The 23904-nt window shown below is 43.7% G+C and overlaps 1 protein-coding gene across 4 annotated transcripts in view; it reads left to right on the top strand.

The window, feature by feature from the left end:
* The window catches only part of GRAMD1A (GRAM domain containing 1A), a 44483-nt gene extending 22098 nt beyond the window's left edge, over nt 1-22385 (top strand). For all 4 annotated transcript variants that reach the window (XM_087970916.1, XM_087970914.1, XM_087970917.1 and 1 more), the window contains exons 10-18: nt 2636-2754; nt 4439-4581; nt 6855-6958; nt 7751-7936; nt 8350-8437; nt 11809-11916; nt 17201-17321; nt 20142-20898; nt 21042-22385. In XM_087970916.1, the coding sequence (XP_087827042.1) occupies nt 2636-2754; nt 4439-4581; nt 6855-6958; nt 7751-7936; nt 8350-8437; nt 11809-11916; nt 17201-17321; nt 20142-20210 (938 nt within the window). In that variant the 3' untranslated portion in view covers nt 20211-20898; nt 21042-22385. The remainder of the gene's footprint in view (nt 1-2635; nt 2755-4438; nt 4582-6854; nt 6959-7750; nt 7937-8349; nt 8438-11808; nt 11917-17200; nt 17322-20141; nt 20899-21041) is intronic.
* Nucleotides 22386-23904: the final 1519 nt, after the last annotated feature.

Genomic DNA, 23904 nt, shown 5'->3' with positions numbered 1-23904 from the left:
AGAAAATCTCAAAGTCTTCAACTGAATGTCTCAAAGGCAACTGGACTTTCTTTGTTTTGCTTGAAGATGTTTCGCTTCTCATCCGAGAAGCTTTCTCAGTTCTGAACTGAACTGAAGAGGCTTCTTGGATGAGAAGTGAAACACCTTCAAGGAAAAACAAAGAAAGTCCAGTTGCCCTTTGGGGAAAAAAACCACCTTTGGGATAACCATGACCTGGATGACCGAGAATCTCCACAGATGCTCTTCACCTGAATGTCCATGGAGGAAAATTGATTTCAAAAATTAATTTCAAAGCTGGTGAAACTCTTTTATGCCCATCTAACTCAATCAGTCTTACAGAATAGATCTGAGAATTGTGCTGGAAATTATTGTTTTCAGTTTTAAGCAACTGCCAAAGAGGTTGCCAACCAATCTTGGAATTCTTCCTGGCATTGCTGCTGTCTGTTGCTCCCACCACATCTGGTAGGCTCCAGATTTAAGTCAATTGAAGGGTCCTTGGTGCTCTCTGAGCTTGCTTATTTTCTTGCAGACGTTTCATTACCCAAACTAGGTAACATCATCAGTGCTAGTTATCAGCTGTAGCACTGACAATGTTACCTAGTTAGGGTAATGAAACGTCTGCAAGAAAACAAGCAAGCTCAGAGAGCACCAAGGACCCCACATGTCAACCCTGAGTTACAAATTATTATTATTGTTGTTTTTGTTGTATAATTATTATTAACAACTTTTTAAATGTCTGGATCCATATATCTATACCTGCATCCTGATCCATCATATCTATCTCTTCTGAAGCTAACAGCAAGTGTGACAGAGGACGTTTATTTTTAGTTTAGTTTAATTTACTTTATTGTCATTGTACCTCGTACCACAAAATTAAATGCCATATTTAGTGTACATCATAACTATAAAAAAATAAAGCACAAACACACATCCTTCGCATTCTATACAATTGAATTGAAAACCCTTGATATTGCATTAATATTGCACTATACAGTAGAATTCAATAGAGTTACTGCTCTGGGATAGAAGCTGTTTTTTTAGCCTATTTGTCCTTGTTTTTATTGTCCTGTACCACCTGCCAGATGGTAATAGTTTAAAAAAAAAGGTTCCCAGGATGAGATGGATCTTTGAGAATGTTTTGAGCTTTCTTAAGGCAGCGGGAGCTATAAAGCTCTTCCAAAGAGGGGAGAGGGCAACCAATGATCCTCTGGGCAATGACATTAACCCTCTGGAGCGCTGTCCTATCTGCCCCTGTGCAATTGGCAAACCATACAACCATGTTACAATATAATATTTCCAGATGGGGCACAAACAACCATTTTGGTCCTTTTGACTATTTGGGGTGGGTTAAGACGCAAACAGGGCAGCCATTTTCCCTCAGAGCTTTCCTTCACAGCAAGCCAAATCTCCAGGCCTAAATCCCCACCCACCCCCAATTCTAGAGGACTTCAACAACTGCACAAGAGGTGCTGGGGGATCCCTCATGAGCCATAGTTGAATTCATCCATTCAGTCCCATGACCCTTTTCCTTTTCAGTCCAAAGTTAATGGTTGTGAGAATGGATCTTAGTTCCCTGGCAGAGCCAAAGACCTCAGGTTGAATTAAACTGGCTGTATGCAGAATAAGTTAGCAACCCTTTGAAACCTTGGGTCTGTTTTTTAATGTGCCTTTTTTGGGGGGGCTGGAAGCCATTTATACTAAAGCCTTGCAACCTTCAGAGATAATGGGTGTCCCATTCAATTCAAATCCGTGCATGCTTTTGTCATTTGCATAATTACATGCTTGATGTCAATTGTGTGGGTTGCAGTTAAACCTTGACTCGACGAGGTTTAACTAACGCCCCTTCCAAAGAGGGTGGACTCTGAACACAACATGTGTTTGCTGAACCCAGAGTTCACTAAATCAGTGGTCGCCAACCGGTGGGCCGCAAGAAAATTTTGATGGTCCACAGAGAAAATTCAATATTTACATACATGGTGTGTTGTGAGTTTGCTTGCTAGCAAATTTTATGAGTTTGCTTGTAAGCAAATTTTATGTGACAGACTGAGCTAGTCAATGACAGATAGATAGATCTCTGAATGAATCTGTGATTCTGTGAGCAACTCAATCTGCCTTCTTTGCCTGATTTTGGGTAAAAGTTGCTCTTTTTTATAAAAAATTAAATATTTACATAAATATTTATAATATTTACATATAAGCCATGCCCAGCTAGTCACATGGCCACCAAGCCACACCCACAAATTAGGCCATGCTCACAGAACACGGTTGTTAAGAAGTTTGAAACACATCTTTGTGTGTGTTTGTGTGGGTGCGCACGTGTGTGTTTGTGTGTGTGAGTGAGTGAGTGAGAGGGAGAGAGATATTAGATTTACCTCTCGATCTCTTTCTCTCCCACCAACGTCAGCAAGCCACTGTCAGTCAAAATTCATATTAGTGGTCTGTGGGATTTAAAATTATGAGTTTGGTGGTCCCTGAGGCCCAGAAGGTTGGCGACCCCTGCACTAAATGATCATCTGCTATTTCATCAAACTAAGACTTTACTGTTACTGTTTTTTCCTGATACTGGTAATATTTTAATTACCACTCGGTTTTCCTATTTTGTCCCCAACTTTTCTTCCTCCCCCCGCCTTCCTAGATGTCACACTGAGTTCATGGAGCGGAGACAGCAAGTGTCATCAAAGCCGGGTCATGACTTACACCATTCCCATCAGCAACCCATTGGGCCCCAAGGCTGCCCCTGTGGTGGAGAATCAGGTAGGGCCATTGGGTTCCTAAAAATACGGGTAGTCCTCGTGTTACAACCACAAATGGAGCCCAAAATTTCTGTGGCTAAGTGAGACATTTGTTAAGTGAGCCTTGCCCCGTTTTACGACCTTTCTTGCCACAGTTGTTAAGTGAATCACTGCAGTTGATCAGTGAATAACCCAGTTGTTAAGTGAATCTGGCTTCCCCATTGACTTTGCTCGTCAGAAGGTCGCAAAAGGGGATCACTGCAACCGTCATAAATATGAACCCGTTATCTGAATTGTGATCATGTGACTGCAACAGTTGTAAGTGTGAAAAACGGTCATAAGTGTTGTAGTTCGCTGGCAGCCAGTGCAGACGGCAGTGGAGTTGGAGAGTGAGGAAGAAAGGGGACTAGGCAGGGAGTCTGCGAGGACTTGGATGATGGTCCTGCATCTGATGCAGGGATGGGGCCAGGACCATCTGGGAGTGGGGTGCTGCCTTTGCAGCCTTTGGAGTCTGGCAGCAGCGGGGCAGAGGACCCAGGGGAGCCTGTTCCCAGTGCGCGTGTGCGCAGAGCTACTAGAAGGCGAGAGCAGCTGAGACAAAAGGGGTGACTTGGGAGTGAGGCTGGGAGGTGATTGCCCCTCCCATAAGGGATAAAAGTCAGACCTCAATGACGAACGCTTTGTAGGAAGCAAAGTAGTTCAATAGTGTCTGAGTCCTTCTGTAAGCTCCGTGAACTGTGGTTGTTGTTTTTTTCTGGGACTTTGGTTGGTTTATGTTATAATTAATTGGTCTTCTGTTTTTTGGCAGCGTTCTATAGCACTGAAAGGCATACTCTTATCCGGGGGAACTATTTATAATTTCTTCTGGCTGGGAATGGAAGTAATTCCCAGAGTTGCAATAAAATAGGTTTTGTTTTTACAGTAAGCTTGTGTTTCATTAAGTTTGACGAAGCCTGAGTCAGAACAATAAGCCACTGAACAAACCGTTGTAACTCGAGGGCTACCTGCATTAAGAGGGACGGACAAAGCAAGGTCATGGTGTTTTGATCTGTTGGCTGTCCCAGTACAGATAGTCCTCGCCTTCCAACAGTTCGTTTAGTGACCGTTTAAAGTTACACCGGCACTGAAAAAAGTTGCAACATCCTTGAGGTCTCATGATCAGAATATATTTAATCACCTTGTTGCTATATTAACGGCTATGGCGATTCACTTAACAACTGGGCCAAAATTCACTTAACAGATGTTTCACTTAACCACAGAAATGTGGGGCTCCATTGTGGTTATAAGTCAAGTGGTGCGGTGGCCTAGAGGTGGAGATCTCTCCTCACAATCAGGAGGCTGTGAGTTCGATCCTAGGTAGAGGCAGATATTTCTCTCTCTGGGCACATTGTGAATATGTCTGCTGAACAAAACTCCACATTGGTGACAGAAAGGGCATCCGGCCATTAAAACACTCAGCTAGCTCCATTCAGTTGCCCAGACTCCACTCTGCAAGGGATTATGGAGTCGTTAAAAAAAGGAGGATTATTGTGGTCATAAGTCGAGGACTTACTTGTAACTTTCAAGCCACTGTTTCCTTGAGACTGTTATCTGAACAAACGGATGAGCATGGGTAAAGCGTAGCATTTTCCAAGCACGGGTACCAAAAACCTGAATGACTCTACTTATCCTGCCTTTCTCTTCCTCTTTACCTGCTGGGTGCTTAGACTCTTTTCCGTGCCACTTCCAAGAATGGAGGCTGTGTGGTGGACACAGAAGTGATCACTCATGGCATCCCTTACGAGGATTACTTCTATACTGTGCATCGGTACTGCATCACCAAAGTAGCCAAAAGCAAAACCAGGCTCAGGTATTCATTCTTGGATCACTCCCTTCTCAGCTGCGTCTGTACGGTTGTCAAAAAAAGGGGTTTCCCCCCAAATTTTTCAATGAATTCTGTTAGGAGAGTCTAAAAAATAAGTGGAAATTACTGGGGAAGAAATGGGGTGAGGGACGTGGTTGTCCGTGGCAGCCATAATAAGCTTCACGTTCACCTAAATGTTGACATGTATCCAGGGGTGGGATTCAAAAATCCCAACAAACGGTTCTCTGCCCGGTTGCTGGGTGGGCGTGGCCATGGTGGGCGTGGCCTACTGGAACTTCCAGGAGGGCCGTTTTTTTGCCTTCTCCAGAGTCCGTAGGCTTCCCTCAGGCATCTGGGAGAGCGAAAACTGCTTCCCCTGGGCTCCGGAGGCCCTCCGGAAGCCAGAAACAGGCCCACTTCTGGAACTTCCGGAAGGGCCAACTACCGGTTCAGCGAACCAGATGTAAATTTAACCTCCGGTTCGCCCGAACCGGCCAGAACCGGCTGAATCCCAGGCCTGCATGTATCGCGTTATAGAGTGAAAGACACACCTGACAACAAATGAGCGAGTCATGTCATGGCTTCATTACGTAAAATACGGCTCATGGGCTCATTCCTCTTCGTTTAAGAGTTCATTCTTTCTTCCGTTCAATGAATCAGTGAATCAATCAATTAATTTGCCTATCTCCAGAAGAGGCTCCTGGTTGCATTTGGGTTGCTTGCTTTTGTTTTAAATCTGATTAATGTGTCAAAACCATCCCAGGCCAAAGAGGACCTCAGATTGCAAATCCCTTTTCTCTTGACGCATAGTTCAGTTGCTTTAAAAGGGGAGCAAAAACATTACAGAGCCCTCTCGATGCCGTGTAGTCTAAACTAAATCAGTAGAAGGACACGGCACGAATCAGTCAAAGATGTACAAAGGTTCAGATTCTCCAAAAAGCCTTGATTGGGTGCAATGCTCCATCCATCAATGCTACATGAAAAGAAGGACTGTTGGGTGACATGATAACAGTGTCCCAGTATCTAAGGGGCTGCCACAAAGAAGACAGAGCCGTGGTGGCATAGTGGTTAGAATGCAGTACTGCAGGCTAACTCATTGCTCACTGCAAGAGTTCGATTCTGAGCAGGAGAAGGTTGACTCAGCCTTCCATCCTTCTGAGGTCAGTAAAATGAGGACCCAGATTGTTGGGGGAATAAGCTGGCTCTATAAACTGCTTAGAGAGGGCTGTAAAGCACTACAAAGCTCTATATAAGTCTAAGTGCTGTTGCTATTCTCCAAGGACAAGAAGCAATGGATGGAAACTAATTAAGAAGAGAACCAAGCTAGAATTAAAGAGAAATTTTCTGACAGTGAGCACAATAAACTAACGGAACAACTTGCCTCCAGAAGTTGTGGATGCTCCAACACTGGAGAATTTAAAGAAGAGATTGAGCAACCATTTATTTGATATGATATAAGCAGAGGTGGTATTCAGCAGGTTCTGAACAGTTCTGGAGAACCGGTAGCAGAAATTTTGAGTAGTTCAGAGAACCGGCAAATATCACCTCTGACTGGCCCCACCCCCATCTCTTCTCTACCTCCCATTGAGTCCCAGCTGATTGGCTGGGTCTTCTTTGGTTGCCCTGCCCAGGAGAATGGAGCTGGAAAGCAGGTTAGTGGTGTGGGAAGAGAATGGGGATTTTAATGTCTCCTTCGCCTGGAGTGGGGTGGGGATGGAGATTTTGCATTCTCTTTCCCGTGCCATGCCCACGAAGCCACGCCCACAGAACTGGACTACTGGATAAGGTTTCCTGCCTGAGCAGGGGCTGGACTAGAAGACTTCTAAGATCCCTTTCGACTCTATTATTCTGTTATTCAATCAGAACGGGGAAGAAGCAACACAAAACGTATTAAGCCAGCCAGTTCGCAGTTTGCAGCAGAGTTCATATTGAGATAGAGGCTGCAATCTAAATGTATGACTGTGGGCACCTTCAGGTCATCTTACCTACAGCATTCAGCAACAAAGAATGACCGATATCCCCACCTTCCCGGTTTTGAAAACACAAAGGTTACTGAGGCTCTCCCCATCTCCTTGGGGGGAACACTTGATCTTGTAACTGCAGAAGATGAGATAGATATAGGGAAGATTAAATAACGCCAGAGATCCTTCGGGTTGCAAGCCAAACGGAGTAGTCCATTCTTTGCCAAAGGGGTTCGTTCTTCTTCAAGTTTCCCAGCATTCCCTGGGGGAAACGGGAAGGTTCTTTGGCCCACCCATAACAGTCGTTCTCCATTACAGAGTCTCCTCTGAAATCCGGTATCGGAAGCAGCCATGGTCCCTCGTGAAGACTTTGATTGAGAAAAATGCATGGAGTGGTGTCGAAGAATTCTTCCAGCACTTGGGTGAGTGAATCAAGGAGTGATTCAGTGCAGAACCTGTGCTTTGGAACAATTATAACACAGTCTGGGGGTGGGTTCCCTTTTATCTTCCCATTCATGAAGTTTTATTTTATTTATTTTATTTATTTGTCAAAAATGTACAAGATAACAAGCATAATATGAAAAAACAAACAAACAAAGGGAGTAAATACAGGTAAACGGGGACAGTAAGACAGGGACGGTAGGGCCCGCTGGTGCGCTTATGCACGCCCCCTTTAAGGACCTCTTAAGAATGGGGTGAGGCCTACGGTAGACAGTTTGAGGTTGGAGCTGTGAGGATTTTGAGGCTGTAACCACAGAGTCGGGTAGAGCATTCCAGGCATTGGCCACTCTGTTGCTGCAGTCATATTTTCTGCAACTGAGTTTGGAGCGATTTACCTTGAGTTTGTATTGGTTGTTTGCCCGTGGAGTATTGTGATTGAGGCTGAAGAAGTCGTTGACAGGCAAGATGTTATAGCAGCCAATTTTGTGAACTATGCTTAGATCGCACCGCAGATGGCGCAGTTCCAGATTCTCCAGGCCCAAAATGTTGAGCCTTCTCGAAATTTCATCAACTTCTTCCAGTAGAGGTCATTAGAGAACAGGTAGTTCTGAAGTTGTCTGAGATATCCACCTGTAGCAGCCATGTGCAGAATGAGACAAAAAGAGTAGACGTTTTGGAAAAGGAGAGAGGCTGATGGTATCAGGATCATCATTTTAGGGTACGAATTCAGCCTTGTAACCCCTTCATCTCTGTGGTCTTAAACGCTGTTTCAGAGCTGGCGCTGGTGCAAGCAGAAAAGGCTCTGCTAGAGGACAGCTGCCATGGCAAAGAACCCCGGGGTCTCTTGTCCGGATTGCGTCGCAGGAAACGGACTCTGAGCTGGAGAGCTCCTCATGTTGAAGCCCCCATGCCCACGCTACCAGATAGCGAAGGGGCGTCGCGTGCTGTTCGTCCTTCAGGTATGCCTTCTTGTTGGGAACAGTCTACTTCTTTCCTCTTTGCGGATGTATAAGAAATCGAGCTGTGGTGGCGCAGTGGTTAGAGTGTGGTACTGCAGGCTATTTCTGCTGACTGCCGGCTAATTGCAATTTGGCAGCTCGAATCTCACCAGGCTCAAGGTTGACTCAGCCTTCCATCCTTCCGAGGTGGGTAAAATGAGGGCCCAGATTGTTGAGGGCAATAGAGGCTGACTCTGGAAATCTCTTAGAGAGGGCTGTAACACACTATAAAGCAGTATATAAGTCTAAGTGCTATTGCTAATCTATGATTCCCCAGACATTACTGCACTACTCCTTCTGCAGTTCAATAATGCCTGGAGCACCTCAAGTTCCTTTTGTTCTCTGTCCTGATCTGTTGGCTTTCTGTCCTTTAGGCAGCCTGACCTCACATCTTTCAGAACAACTGTTGGAGCCAGGACAGGGACAAACCGTCTCCACCGTGATCCTCGTCATCAGCCTGGTGTAAGGCGGCTGCTTTTGGGGGAGGTTGGGCTGTAATTGGAGATTGTTCCCCTTCCCAAAATTCTCAGTGGTGGTTGAACTGGTTGGGGAACTGAACGCCACACATCTAGAAGACCTCAAGGTTCTAGACCAGCCTTTTCAGACCTGGTGCTTTGTAGAGGTAGACTACAACTTCCAACGTCCCCAGCCAGGCTTTTCCAATGTTCTCTGTGAGTTTTCCATTTGCAAACGTAGAAGTATACTCTCCAGAGTCTACACAAGGTCACACCTTACACAGGGTTACAGCCTACTCTCTAGGAAGCCAAGAAAGAGTCCAGTCCATTGAAGCCAGGAACAGGGCTGGATTTATCCAGGAATACCCATGATGCCATCGGAATGGGGAGTTTAGTGGAGCCTGGAATTCCGCTTAATGGGTAGAGTGCAGTAGTGGGATCCTAGCTTAGTCACTACCAGTTCGATGGGCGATCATGTGTGTGCGCGCGCACTCCCCCCCCCAACGCGCACGCACCTAACAAGCCAATCAGCTGGGAGGATGAAGAAACGAAAAGCTAGGAGCAACCCTCCCACCCTCCCATGTGCTTTTTCGGTCTTTTATCCTCTCAGTTGATTGGAGGGTTTTTTTACTACCTGTTTGGGAACCATAGTCATTTTTACAACTGGGCCCAACCGGTAGCGTACCACCACTGGTAGGGTGGCCTCCAAGGCAGCAAGGCTGGCTGAAAGTAACATGCATGACCATTAAGAACAAGGCTCTCCTCTCTGCTCCCCAAACCGAGATGACCTTGTTGTCCCATTGCTTGGTGGGCTGTAGTAAAAGGAAAAAAATGTCAGGGTCCCAGAACTGTCAAGATTGGTTGGAAAGCTTTGGGTACTTTCGCTTTGCAATCTCATGTTTACTTTCCTTAGTTACTAATACCTTAAAAGGTATGCTGGCTTGTGATTTAAGGTGTACCACTGTCTTCCTAAGATCCCTCACCCTGCTTCTTTTCTCCAAGTGGATTGGTTTATTTATTATTTCAATTTATCTGTCTCCCCCCTCAAAAAAAAATGCAAATTCATGACTCTGAGCAGTTCCCAACAGTTAAAATGCCATAAAACGTAATTGAATTAAAGGTTTCTAGGTTAACTAACTTAATTTCCTACTAAATTAGCAACCTTATTTGTTTGAAAAGTACAATCGAGTTTAGGAAAGTTTGGTGTGGCAGCATCTATGCTGGATAATTTTTTCCCTTGTCTTTCTTTTATTGATGAGAGAATGCAGGAACAAAGCTTCAATTCTTTCTTTCTTTCTTTCTTTCTTCCTTCCTTCCTTCCTTCCTTCCTTCCTTCCTTCCTTCCTTCCTTCCTTCCTCTTTCTTTCTTTCTTTCTTTCTTTCTTTCTTTCTTTCTTTCTTTCTTTCTTTCTTTCTTTCTTTCTTTCTTTCTCGTCCTTCTTCTCTCTCTCCTTCCTTCCTTCCTTCCTTCCTTCCTTCCTTCCTTCCTTCCTTCCTTCCTTCCTCTTCTTTCTTTCTTTCTTTCTTTCTTTCTTTCTTTCTTTCTTTCTTTCTTTCTTTCTTTCTTTCTTTCTTTCTTTCTTTCTTCTCTCTCTCTCTCTCTCTCTCTTTCTCTCTCTCTCCCCTTCCTCCTGTTCTTCCTCTCTCTTCTCTCTCTCTTCTTTTTTTGTTCTTGCCTCCGCATAGGATCTGTGTGAGGTATTGTATGCCAACAGCCCTGCAGCACTGGCCATGTTGCTGTTGCCTTGGACATCCCTGTCCCCTCCCTTGACCCCCCCCATCCTGCCATGCCTTCCTGCTTTGAAAACCTGCAGCTTCCAACCCGCCTTCCTTCCTTCTTCCTTTCTTACGATCCCAAGGCCCAAGCGGCTTCTTCATCCTGGCTTAGTTCTGGTTTCCTGATTGGCCTTCATGACTCCTGCCATTTCAATCCTCTCCTTGTCTCTGGCAGTCACTTCCATGATGTCTTCCACTCACCCCTCACCCCCATTGCACTCTGCTTGCCACGTCTCTTATCCCTTGCCCCAATTCTAAACTGGGATCCCCAACCAGATTAAAACAGGAAACGAGGAAACAACAGGCGGCCCAAATCCTTAGCTAGAATCCGCCTTCCAACTACAGTTTCCTCCTTGTTCACCTCATTAAACTGACCAATTGCTCTTACAGCATAAGCATCCCTGTTCTGTCCTGCCACTGATGGGCGGGGTGGTGGGGGCTAACTTTCTCCCTGCCTATCTTCATTCCTTGGGCTTCTGATATTTCAGCCTATACATTTTTAAAGCTTAGAGGGCCAGCCACTGAAAGGAAGATGGATTTTGTGTCCAAGGTTAATGTGATTGCCTATGCAAAAATAGTAAGACTATCTCTGGGAGTTAACTCTGCCTGCTCCAAACCCCTTCATTAGCTCAAGCTGAGATTATCTTCTGCACCAGGAGCACTATCGATGCATAGATGTCTGATACCGGCCCCGATGAGGTTGCGCAAATTATGAAATTCATATCCGCTGCACAATGACAGCATGGCATGCATGATGTGGCTTCTCTCCTTCCTCTTGTCGATCCAGATGCATCGATGTGTTTCCTCTATGACCATTTACGGTGATTGAAAGACTCCGTTCACACATTGCATTAAGCCAGGCGGTTATTCAGTGGTATAAAGGCTCGTTTAACCACATTTGAAGCCAAACCAAATAGATCGCTGCAGGATTAAGGCAAACCGTGAAGGGCAGACTTTAGGGATGCTATTTTATTATGTCGTTATTCTTAGGAAACCATAATAGGGATATCAGGCTATTTTAATCCCTAGGTGTTTTTGTTACATGGCATCCTTTTAATCATGATCTTGAAGGGATTATTCCCACTGAATATCCATTAGTGGCCTAGAGGTGGAGCTCTCGCCTCACAATCAGGAGGCTGTGAGTTCAATCCTAGGTAAAGGCAGACATTTCTCTCTGGGCACAGTGAGAATTTATCTGCTGAATAAAAATCCGCATTGGCGACAGGAAGGGCATCCATCCAGCAAACACTCAGCTCCATTCAGTTGCCCTGACTCCATCCCGTAAGGGATTATGGGGTCATTAAAAGGAGATGATTCCCAGTGAGTATACATTCTCATTCTGACTCTTTACCAAATCCCCCAAGGTGGGAATAATGCTTTGTGTGTATGTGTGTGTGTGGTAAAATGAGTAAAAATTCCTCCATATTTCACAAGCACATCCCCTTTCTGTCTTTCTGTGTGTGTGTGTGTGTGTGTGTGTATTATATAGGGGATGTGCTTCCTGTGACATATGGAGGAACCCTACCACATTCTAGCTGGAATTGAGTGTCACCTTGGTCTAAATGGGTCCTTTATGTTACCAACGTGTTTGTGTTTCTCTAGTCTTTTAGTTCTGGTTATCCTCAACATGATGCTGTTCTACCGGCTGTGGTCTCTGGAGCACACAGCCCGAACCGTGGAGTCATGGCAGACGTATGCGCTCTCCAGTGGGTGAGAAAGACTCTCTGGGAAAGAGAAAAGAGGAGACTGACTTTCCTACTCTTAGAGATTTTGAGAATTTAATGCAAGCTAATGTAGCAATATAGGGATACGGTGGCTTAGTGGCTAAGACGTTGAGCTTGTCGATCAGAAAGGTCGGCAGTTTAGTTTGAATACCTAGCGCCGCATAATGGAGTGAGTTCCCGTTTCATGTCCCAGCTTCTGCCAACCTGGCAGTTCGAAAGCATGTAAAAATGCAAGTAGAAAAATAAGGACCACTTTGGCGGGAGGGTAACAGCATTCCGTGCACCTTCAGCGTTTAGTCCTGCCGGCCACATGACCACAGAGACATCTTCGGACAGTGCTGGCTCTTCGGCTTTGTAATGGAGATGAGCACCGCCCCCTAGAGCCGGAAACGACTAGCACGTGTGTGCGAGGGGAACCTTTACCTTACCTAATGTAGCAATAGCACTTAGACTTAGGTACCACTTCATAGTGGTTTACAGCGCTCTGTAAGAGGTTTACAGAGTCAGTATGTCGTCCCCAACAATTTGGGTCTTCATCTTACTGACCTCGGAAGGACAGAAGTTTGAGTCAACCTGAGAATCGAACTCCTGACAGTGGAAGGCAGAGTCAGCTTGCAATATTGCATTCACACCACTGCACCATCACAGCTCATGGATTTGGGGCCCTGAATTTTCTCAAAAATCTTGGCAAGATGCAGTTTGAATTGAGGGAAAGGGAGAACAATCTTCTCAAGGTAGCTTATTGCTGGTTTAATATAATTTAGCATTTATGTCAAGAAATAATTAGCCCCTGGAAGAATAGCAACGAAAGGCATTGAAAAAGGTATTCTGATGTCTGGATGAGCCAATATGGACAGACATCAGACTATGCAAGCAGTGGGTTTCCTTGGGACACCTTAATAGAAGTGAAAGTTGGACTTTGAAGCAGCAGCTTTGGATCTTAGCTGTTGGACAACACTCCTTGAGAATATCACGGAGAGCCAAGAAAATCAGCTATAGATAGATCACAGAACAAATCTGTTCAAGCCTTCTCACTCAACATACAAATAGCCAGATTCAATTTTTCGTACTTTGGACACCTTATGTAAAGACGTAAGCCCCTTAAGAAGTTAATAATGGTGAAAAAGCTGGAAGGAGAGAGAGAAGAGGATGACCACCAGTAAGGTAGATGGATTCAATTGCAATGGCTGTACTTCTGGAAGAACTGAAGGAGAAGGGCGGGAGAGATCATTCCAGAGAAGGTCTGTCTATGTGACTGCTTAGAGTAGATGCTGACTTGATGGTACATAATCCCATCAGTCCATCACTGGCATTTATGCTGGCTGGGGAATTCTAGGAGTTGAAGTCCACATATCTTAAAGTTGCAGAGGTTGAGAAAGAGCATAGCTCTGCTATGAAAATGTTTTTAAATTAAGACAAAATTAAATCAGGTATATTTATACCTGTGATGCTTTTGAACTCTAAATCAAAGCCACTAATCAGTTTGACCATTTTGCTTTGCAAAATCTTGATGCTTAAAATGTAAAAAAAAAAGTAGTCATAACAAAATTGTATCTTATTGTTGAAAGGCTGGGTATAAATCAATAAAGACATAACAGAAACCAAAACGGATACAAGTGGAATGATAAACATATCTATTATCAGAATATTTTAAAGCAGGTCAGGAACCCTCAAAAGGAAGCCAAAATTATTTACATTCCTGGCTGAGTTATATCTTCAGTGGTAAACCAAGATTTGACACTGTGTGAAACGATGATGAATTATGCAGCATATTTTAAAATAATTATTGTAACTGTAAAGTTTTTCCAGTGCTAAACAGTGATTAACTTAAGACTTAAAATTTGTTTTGAGCACAACTTTGGAAAACATACTGTCTAACATTGAATGTTCTGGGCTATTGCCTGGAAAAGCATAACATAATTCAAATAAACATGTCAGGCTTTTAGTCTTTCCCTAAGGAGGACAGAGAATCAATTCTTTTAAGTGAATTTATCTTATAAAGTAGCTAGGATAAAACAAAGAAAGGATACCACTTTTCTTTAGGAAAAGTGAGATATAAATGTATGTTAAGCAGGTGGATGAATACCGAGGGTCAGTAAATTATTTGAAATACTATGCGACAGGATTTAGGAAGCTGATATCCTTTGCCTTTCTATAGCCAATAGAATTAATCAATTGCTCTCTAATAAATGTAGTCCTCTGAGTGGAATAAAATAGAATACAATAAAACAATATAAAACCCAATGAAAAAATCCCACAGTACAGTAACCGAGAGAAAATCATTGGCAATAAAGTGCTGTGAACTTCCCACAGTTTTTAAAACGCTTGAGCCAATGAAATGTTTTTTGTTTGACATAGTGGAGTTGTAAGATAGGTACCAGAGTCTTTTTTTTTTTTTTAAAACAAGTTTTATTAATTTTTAAAACACACAAATTATCATTATTCATTACATGTTTAAACCTTTTTCCCTTGTAAATTTAACAAGTCAGATAAATTATGATTCTGTTTTAAACCATTTCCATATAATATACCAAAACCTCTTATTCAATTTCTCTTTACTTCTCTTTACTCTTATTCAATATCATTATTATTATTTCATCTGTTTCTTTCTGACTTAGTTACCATTATTCTCATTCTATATTTCTACAAGTTTTTACCAATTCTCCCCCAAAAAGACATATACACACAACACACAAAACATAAAAAATATCTTTTGGAAAGTAACTTGGACCCAGGTGTCTCTCTCTTCATGGACTTCAATTATATTCATGCTCATCTTACATATCATTACTTATTTTATTTACCATTCTAAGCCTTCTATATTAACTTCTCCACATATTTCACACTTCTTAATTCTACCTTAATTAATCATCTTAGTTTAAATCATTATATTTGTATCTTTTGTCCATTTTTATCATCCCTTTGTCTCATCCCTTATGAAAAAAAAGAAAATCAGTTTCTCCTGAAATCATTAATCAGAGTATGATGCCTTTCTATCTCCCCCTAAGTTAATCAAATTAATCTTTAAAATAATATCTAATACCCAATCAGATTTTGCTTGGTACATTCTATCTAACTAATACATCCAACACAATTAAGTGCATAATTAGAGAATAAATCCAAATATTAAAAAGAAATACTATAATAAAAATTTCATAATAATATCAATACCATAATTTTATTAAACTCTTTAATTAAAACAATATTCTAAACCCTCCTATTATTAAGTTTTAAAACCAATCATTTTTAAACATTTTAACATTTTAATCTCTTATCAACTCTTAAACCATTGCAATACTACCATCTCATCTTATGTACCTTGCAAAATCTTTTTACTTTATCCATTATCCATAAAAATTCCTTTTTCCATTTAATTTCAAAACGTTGTATCTTTTCTCCACCTTTTCCCTTTCTTTTCTTTTCCCAACAAACCTTTCTACCCCCCTTCTTCTAGCCTCTGCCTTACCGGCTTCCCTTCTCTGTCGTATTTCTTTTCCCCTTTGTTTACAATCATCATATTGGTTTTGCACTTTATTTTTCTCTTTCTTAAATGTTTTTTAGATCTTAAGTCCTTAAATCCTTTAGTTTTCTTCTTTTCTCTTCTTTTCTTTCTTTCTCTCTTCTTTTTTTTCTGGATCAAATTCTGAGATTCATTAAAGATGGCTCCTTCCTTTCTTTCTTGTTCCTCTGCTGTCTTCATCTGTTGTAATTTTTGTTGATAATTAGTAGCGCCATTTCTAAGAAAAGGAAAGCTTCTTCCACACCATTTCTTAGTTCCTCAACAGAAAGAGCCATTATAAATCTTTTCTTTTCTTTTCTCCTTCTTTCTTCTTACAACAACCAGAATATTCAAAAGAAAATAAAAAAGATAAAACAGTCCCAAAGTTATCAATCAGTCCAAACCAAGGCAGAGTTCTCACTTTCTCCTTCTGGGGTGATATCAATCAAAGAGAAAGAAAGTCCAAATCTGTTTAAAGTCTTGTTACAATATATTCTAGTCTTCAAATCCTTAAGGCATCTGCTCCAACAAATCTTAGCATACAAATATTTTCTTTTTAATCCTCTCTCTTCCCACTCATCGCTTAAAACCAATTTCCACCTAAAAAATAGGTTTCTTAATATCCAGTTATTTATTCCAGTAGGAAAGAGGAAAGCTATCCTTTCAGCACCTTCAAGCAGCCGCTTTTTCCTCTTCTGGCAGGTATTATTCAGAAAGTCATACTTTTCAGGAATTTTATTAAATATGTCTTAGAGTCCTAGGAGCCAAGAAAAACTTTCTCCTCTCAATCACTTTCTCCACTTCCTCCTGCGCATTCTTACCCGGCTGCCAGCTTCTTTGTGGCGGCCATTACGGACCGCCGCTGCACCGTCCTGGGAAAAGGGGTTCTGCCGCCAGGAGGGGGTCTGCAGCACCCCAAACCCTTCTCCGGATCCCCTACCTTCAGCTGCCCCTGCAGGCAGCCTAGCTCCACCCCGGCTGGGTCGGAGCCCCAAAAACGGCTAGCGCGGCAGGGATCGCGCAGCTTCGCAAATCCCTGCCGCTCGCGCCGACAAACCGGAAGCAGGTACCAGAGTCTTTTGAGGAAGCATTCCTAAAACTTGGATCCTGCCGCGTTTGGAAGGATGCTTGAGAAAAGTTTTCAGATGAAGTCCATCCATCAAGATTGACCAACCAAGAATTGGATGTGTCTTGCAAGCTCCAGAAACCCCAGGTAGATGCAAGCTGATTTTCTGATAGACCCAACTTGCTTCTAAAATAGAATTATAACCTTCCCTCCATACCTCTAAAGCCCAAGAGCTGTCGTGGTGCAGTGGTTAGAATGCAATATTTCAGGCTAATTCTGCCGACTGCCAGCAGTTTGATTCTCACCAGCTCAAGGTTGACTCAGCCTTCCATCCTTCTGAGGATGGAATGAGGACCCAGATTGTTGGGGGCAATAGGCTGACGATGTAAACCACTTAGAGAGAGCTGTAAAGACTGTGAAGCGGTATATAAGTCTAAGTGCTAGTGCTATAAAATCTCACCCCCTCTGGTATGTTTTTAGCCATAAAACAAATCACTATTTTAAAAAGGTTACTGAGAAGAGAATTTAGCTTCTGGCAAAAGGTTGCTCCCCCAGCCTTAGAATCAGGGGAATTAGGTTCTGGAAGGCCAACTGGCTTCTACATTAGTGATGGGTGTGATCATTCATAGGAAGTGAACTCAGGGAGCGGGTACCACTGCTGATCCATTGCAGTTAAGAGATTTCTGTCTCCTTCTTGCTTGGCAGGAAGCTTCCACAGACGGCCTCGGAATGGGCAGAGATTTTGGAGTTGCAGAAACAGTTCCATAGCGTGGAGGTGCAAAAGTGGAAACAGATCCTGAAGGCATCAGTGGAACTTCTGGATGAGGTTTGTTCTCCAGTCTGAATGTTCCTCCAGTCCAGCTAAGCTCATAGAAAATGTGAGAAAGGATGCTCCAACCCTTGGTTTCCAGAAGCCCCTTTTTAGAGCCAGAGATTTCCATCAGATGTTGACCAAACAGAGGATATTAAGATATATCAGACGTCATTCCTTCATCATTGTTAGGCCTGATGGATGTTGAAGTTCAGATGGGGAGGAAGGCACCAGAGTGTTTACCTCTATACCAAAAATTTTGAAACCAGCTTTTTAAACTTCAAAGCAAGGGTTTTCTTTCTGAGGGTTTCTTGGAGGCACCAAATCCAGTGATGGGAGGAGCGCAGATTCCCCATCCATACTTAACAAAAAGACAGAAAATCTAAAATCTTAGGATATGGAATTGGGTACCCAACATTCACACTTGACTATGAACTGCTATGGTGACCATTTAAGCAAACCTTTAATACCCCAGTTCTCTCTCAATGTGTTGAAACAATTGTCTTATCGCCTCTGGAAGTCACAATATTGCATAGGTCCGGCTTAAGGCTCATTTACGTGTGGAGTACAAACATGTACAAACATGCACTGAAATGCTGATGGGATCTTTGCCCATAGGTTGGGTTCAACCAGTACTTTAATATTAGGGGACTGGAGGGTAAAACATATGAAGAACGGTTACAGGAACTGGGTATCTCTAGTCTAATGAAAAGAAGGACTAGGGGTGACATGATAGCAGTCTTCCAATATCTGAGGGGCTGCCACAAGAAAGAGGGAGTCAAGCTATTTTCTAAAGCACCTGAGGGCAGGACAAGAAGCAAAGGCTGGAAACTAATCAAGGAAGAAACAACTTAGAACTAAGGAAAAATTTCCTGAGTGAGAACAATTAATCAGTGGAACAGCTTACCTTCAGAAGTTGTGACTGCTCCAACACTGGAGGCTTTTAAGAAGATGTTGGATAACCATTTGTCTGAAGTGGTGTAGGGTTTCCTACCTAAGTAGGGGGTTGGACTAGAAGACCTCCAAGGTCCCTTCCAACTCTTATTCTATTCCAATATCTTTGGTTGATGGTTCAGCAGTGTTTTGTGAAATCAACCAGTTCTGCCTTGTCCAATGAAATGTGGAGTTTACTGTGTTGCATTGTGGGATCCGTTGTTTGGTTTTGAAATAAACAATCACCAGCCAAAAACTTCCAAGAGAAAACAACGGTAATTTTATTTACTGCTTTGCAAAGAGGGTGCCCCCCCCCCATGCGCACGCGGGTACAGTGGACATACCCTAAGTCAGGGGTGTCAAACTCAAGGCCCAAGGGCTGCATCCAGCTCACGGGGTGCTTAGATCTGGCCTGAGGGGCTGCCCTGGAAACAGCAAAGGACAAGCCTGCGGTGCCTCTGCCAGCGAAAATGGGGATTGGGAGGGCTATACATGGCTGTCCCAGGGCTCATTTTCGGCCACAACAGCTACTTGCAGTCCTCTGCCAGTGAAAATGGAGCTTGGGGGGGCTGCGTGTGGCTCCCCTGAAGTGTCATTTTTGCTGGCAGAGGGTTGCAGGAGGCCGTCGCGGCTAAAAACAGGGCCTAGGAGCCCATTTTCGTTGGCAGATTGCTTGGGCCATCACAGGTGCCCTTGACACGAATGACGTCATGCTGGCTACGCTCCCAGCCAGGCCCACCCCGGCCCCCTGAGGTAAAACACAACCTTGATGCGACCCTCAATGAAATGGAGTTTGACACGCCTGCCCTAAATCATCAATATGTTTGCCTTATATTCCCTATTGCCATTCCAAATTTACCTCCCATCTTTTCCTCATTGGCTTAGTACTCATGCCGTCACAACCTATCCGAAGCGTCAGAAGTGAATAACATTATCTCCACCCCCTAATTACATCTCCCTCTGCTCTAATTCTATCACCCCCTGCTCCCTTTTATTATATTTTTATTTTATTTTATTTTAGGACTTTTTATGATCCTAGTTCCTGGAGGTTGTCTCTAGAGCAGGGATCTCCAGGGACCTTGGCAACTTTAAGACTTGTAGACTTCAACTCCCAGAATTCCTCCTCCAGCCATGTTAGCTCAGGAATTCTGGGAGTTGAAGTCCCAAGTCTTAACCTTGCCAAGTTTGAAGACTCTTGCTCTAGAGGCGTGATGGCAAACCTATGGCACGCGTGCCACAGGTGGCACGCAGAGCCGCAGGCAAACTTACCTCACTGCACATGTGCGTGCCTCACAGCTGATTTTCGGCTGGTTTAAGGCTTTTTTCGGCTTCCCCAGAGGCTTGAAAAAAGCCTCTGCAGGCTTTGCAGGACGAATAGGCCCATTTCATCATTTCCTGTAATACCGGAAGTGACAAACAGCCCTATTTGGTCTGCAAAGCCTGCAGAGGCTTTTTTTTCAAGCCTCTGGGAGGCCAAAAAAGGCCTCAAACCAGCCAAAAATCAGGTGTGAGGCACAGTGCAGGTAAAGGGGGGAATGCACATGCATGCGCAGGGGGCGTGGTGAGCATGCGCATTGCCTTCTGGGTGTTGGCACGCAAGCCCAAAAAGGTTAGCCACCACTGCTCTAAAGTAACTTATCAATCAGGAAATTCTAGTTAAGGCCGGTTTTTAGCATAGCAGAGGCCTTGCTACATACAATTCTCAAGCTTCAGCCTAGCTCATGAGATTAGAAACATACACGACGTATATTTTCTTCCCAGGCTAGCATGTCTTCTTACCGTTCTGCAAAAACAATCGGCTCCGTTTCCCACAACGTGAACACAACAACCCCAGCTTCCTTCTTGTTGGTTGGGGCCTGGCTTTCCTCTCTGGGGAATGACTTACTCTTCTCTTTCCACCAGATGAAGCTCTCCCTGGAGAAGTTGCAGCAAGGCATCATGGTGGCAGAACCCCCGTTGGAACCGGAGTGAAGGCACAGTACCTTCCCCCCTCTCTCTCTCTCTTTTGAGAAGGTTGCTGAGTTACCAGAAAGAAGGCTCCTGAGATCTATCTCAGAAACTGTTGAACCAGTGGCGTGGACATCCTGCGGGAGGAGACAGCACCGGGCTCCTCGCCAGATCCATCACCTTGGACATTATCCTCAAGGGTTGCCCCTGGTAGCGATGGGTCTCTTGGTTTTTGCCGGGAACATCTTTCTTGGACCATTCTCCCTGGGATAGTTCCTGTAGGGACTTCTCTTTATCCCTTTCCCCACTCCAGTGCTATTTTTATTGCAGCCAGGACCTTCCGAGAATCCTTGATTTTCCTGTATCCTGGCACCGGTCCTTTTATTTTTCTTTCCCCCAGCTATTGTTTGGGGAGGAAGGGATCAGTTTTGGGGAAGGGGGTGTCCTCTGGAGCTGGGATCTCTCTTTTGCCCTGAAACTTCACTCAGCAGCTAAGACACCCTAATGGAGGACAGCAAAAAACCCAGTCCTGCCATTCTCTTAGTCTGCCTCTCTAACGCACAAGCGATCATGAACTGACGGCGGGGCAAAAGCAAATCAGAGGCGCCAAAGGGTGTGTGTGTGTCATTCCTTCTTCAGCTCTCTTCGCTGCTGCTTCCCTACCTTGTTTTTCCTACCATTCAGTGGGTTGATTTGTCAACGTTGTTAAAAGGCAGGGGTGGGCAACTATGGCCCTTTTATGAATTATGGACTTCAACTCCCAGAATTCCTGAGCAAGCCATGCTTGCTCAGGAATTCTGGGAGTTGAAGTCCATAATTCATAAAAGGGCCATAGTTGCTCACCCCTGTTAAAAGGGATTTTCCCAACCAATTGCCTCCGATAGGGTAAAGGCATGTCAGGCCCACATTTTCAGACACAGAAAAAAGCAGGGGGCTGGACTACAGCATCTTCTTGTTGATGGCATCTATTAACCCAGAAAACTTTAAGAACAAGGGGTTCACCTTTGAAATATCCCTGGAGCTTTGAAAGATACATTACACCAGCAGTTCTCTATACATACCTATACGCTGGAGTCCAGTCCAACCCTTCTTTTCAGTGTAGTATTTGACTTATGAAAGGTATGCGCTGAGTTCTGCTCTTGGGCTTGTATTTACGCAACACTCAACCCAAATGCCTGGTGAAAAGAGCACGCCTGTTTTCCCCACCTGTGCATAGCCAGTCATAAACGTAATGCAGGGTTTCTAACCTTGACAGCATTAAGATATCTGGACTTCAACTCCCACAATTCCCCCAATCAGCATGGGGGAACTCTGGGGGCTGAAGTCCAGACATCTTAATATTGCTAAGATTGAAAAAAAAAAACATGACTTCACGGTGTGCAATCTGAACCAGAAACAGTCATCATTTGAGACGGATTGAAAATGGATTTTGCAGCTAAGGTGTGTTACAGGTTTAAGTATTCCGTAACCTCAAATGGCACACTTTTTTTGAATTTGGAAGAAAAACAGTGTTAATGAACTACACACACACAGACACACAGACACACAGACACAGTTATTGAGAGGATGGGCAAAGTGCTAATGTTTGTTCTCATTCACCGGGCATTTGGTTTGGTGTGCCATGCAAACCAAGACAATTTAGTTCATAATTCTCCAAATGGTGCTTTTTAGGGAACGTTGTGTCTGGGTGCGGTCAAGAATGGTGGTTCCATCTGGGTTTTATTTCTTTAAACCCTGTGCAGCTTGCCACATGTGCCACACCAGAGACTTCTCTCATCAGTCTCCTGGACAACAGCTGGGCCTTTGCCTTCCCACCAAGAAGCTGCATTGTCTCTATAAAGTTTTCACTGCCAATCTCGGCCTCTAAGCCCTTCAAATATACTGCCGGCACGGCAGGGAGGGGGCATTAATTCTGCCCTCTCCTGGAGAGGGGGTTGTTTGTCTGTCAATTCTGTGTTCCCTTCCCCCCCCACAAAAAAAAACAAACCCCTGGAAGAGCCAGGTTTTAGGCCCTCTCCCCTTTTTTTTCACCCTTCCCCCATTAAAACTTGGGTTGGGAAGGGAGGGAGGGAGGGGCAGTCTCTTTCCTTCAGTTTTGTAGATCTGTTCAGTATTAATAATCCAGTGTGTTTGCAGTTCCAGAAAAATGCCGGGGCTTATTTATTAGGGAGTGAAATAAAGACCGTGGATTGGAGTTTGCCATGTCCTCATGTGTGTCCTTTTTGATGAGGGATGCATTTTTTAAAAATGTTTCATCGAAATATGCCTGCCTTGCTTTTTTCCCCCTTGCAAGACCGAAGTCAGCCTTTTAAAGTAGGCCAGTTTGGGAACCAGACACCACAAGAATGACTGGAATTTCACTTTATTGTTGCAGTGTGCAGTTGTGACAGTATCTTGAAAACCCTTCTACCTTCTTATAACGAAGAAAGTCAAGCTGGGGTTATCTTGAGTTTCTTTCTCATCCCGTTCTTTCCCAAAACTTAGCAGAAGTTTGTTTTAACTGTTTTTGCATTCCAGTTTGTGTGTGAGATGGACAAAAACAGGATTGAAATGCATGTCCCACCCCTTTTGCACATGTGCCATGATGTCATAAGGACATACAAAAGGGATGGAGCTCACAAGGAGTGTAAGAATCTTGGAAGACAGATAGGCAATATACTGGTCACCACACACACACACACAAAATCATCAAGATTTTCAGGATTAGCATCTTGGGGCTTGTGCAGGCAAAGACAAGCAGGAGTTCCTAACCAACAGACTGAAAAACTTTTGACATTTAGGACTTTTTTAAAAAAAGCATAGCTGTTAGAATTTGTGCTGTCTAAACACATAATCCCATGATGATACTTGGTTCTCCTTGCACATTATTGTCCAGCAAATGTGATCAAGTCAAATATTTGTGGTCAAGCCCCAAGACCAGCATTCATACCAAAATAAAATTAAACTATTAACTGCAATGGGTTAAAGAGACAGCAGATCCGAAATTTAATCTCTCCCCCTGTTGGAAGAAATAGCCTTCTGGGTTCAGTTCCAAGTGGGGAAGAAAGACACTGGAAACATGGTGACTGCTTGGAAAGATGGTTTAACGGTGGACAGGATCACACGCCTTGGGTGAAGAAAGAGAGAAAGAAGGGCTAATATGCTGAGAGTGCAATTGTTTTATACCCTCTGTTGGGGTTTGAATTTGAGCTTGTATTCTGATTGGTTGTCAGACTCCCATGGGGCCATGCAGGGGCAACTCTGTAGGGTGTCCTGAGTCCCAGGCTTGGTTGAGCCTTGCTGGATGATGATATAACAAAAGAGCTTTGGGTAATTCCTATTATAGCTTTACCTGGAGTAGATCTTTGTTATCTAAAATAGACTGGCCTAGGCCAGAGTAATGGTCCATTAGCAAAGGTGGGGAGGGTGGGGGCTGAGTTTCTGCCTCTTTGAGTTTCTACTTTTCTTTTTAGGGGAAATATTCTGTCTTTTTAGTATATCCTAAGATATTTCATTTTCCTAGGAGGGGGGTGGTTTTTAACTTCCAACACCCCCTCTCCCAAGTGAAACTACCAGGATTCATTCCAGTCTCCTGGACCACCGCAATAACCGGGGACACTCTCCGGGATGTTTTTTTCATACTCTTCACAACCAGCAGTTTGGGGAAACAAAACCTTTCCTTCGGGTCAACTGGACTTCCACCTTGCTATTTTACAGGTGTGTGTGTGTGTGGTTTATC

This window comes from Notechis scutatus, chromosome 8 (genome assembly GCF_049901735.1).
Source record: "Notechis scutatus isolate UNSWTSFEM ecotype Mainland chromosome 8, rNotScu1.2, whole genome shotgun sequence".
Classification (NCBI taxonomy): Eukaryota; Metazoa; Chordata; class Lepidosauria; order Squamata; family Elapidae; genus Notechis; species Notechis scutatus.
The sequence above is the reverse complement of the archived record's forward strand: the minus strand, read 5'-3'. Positions and strand labels throughout refer to the sequence as shown.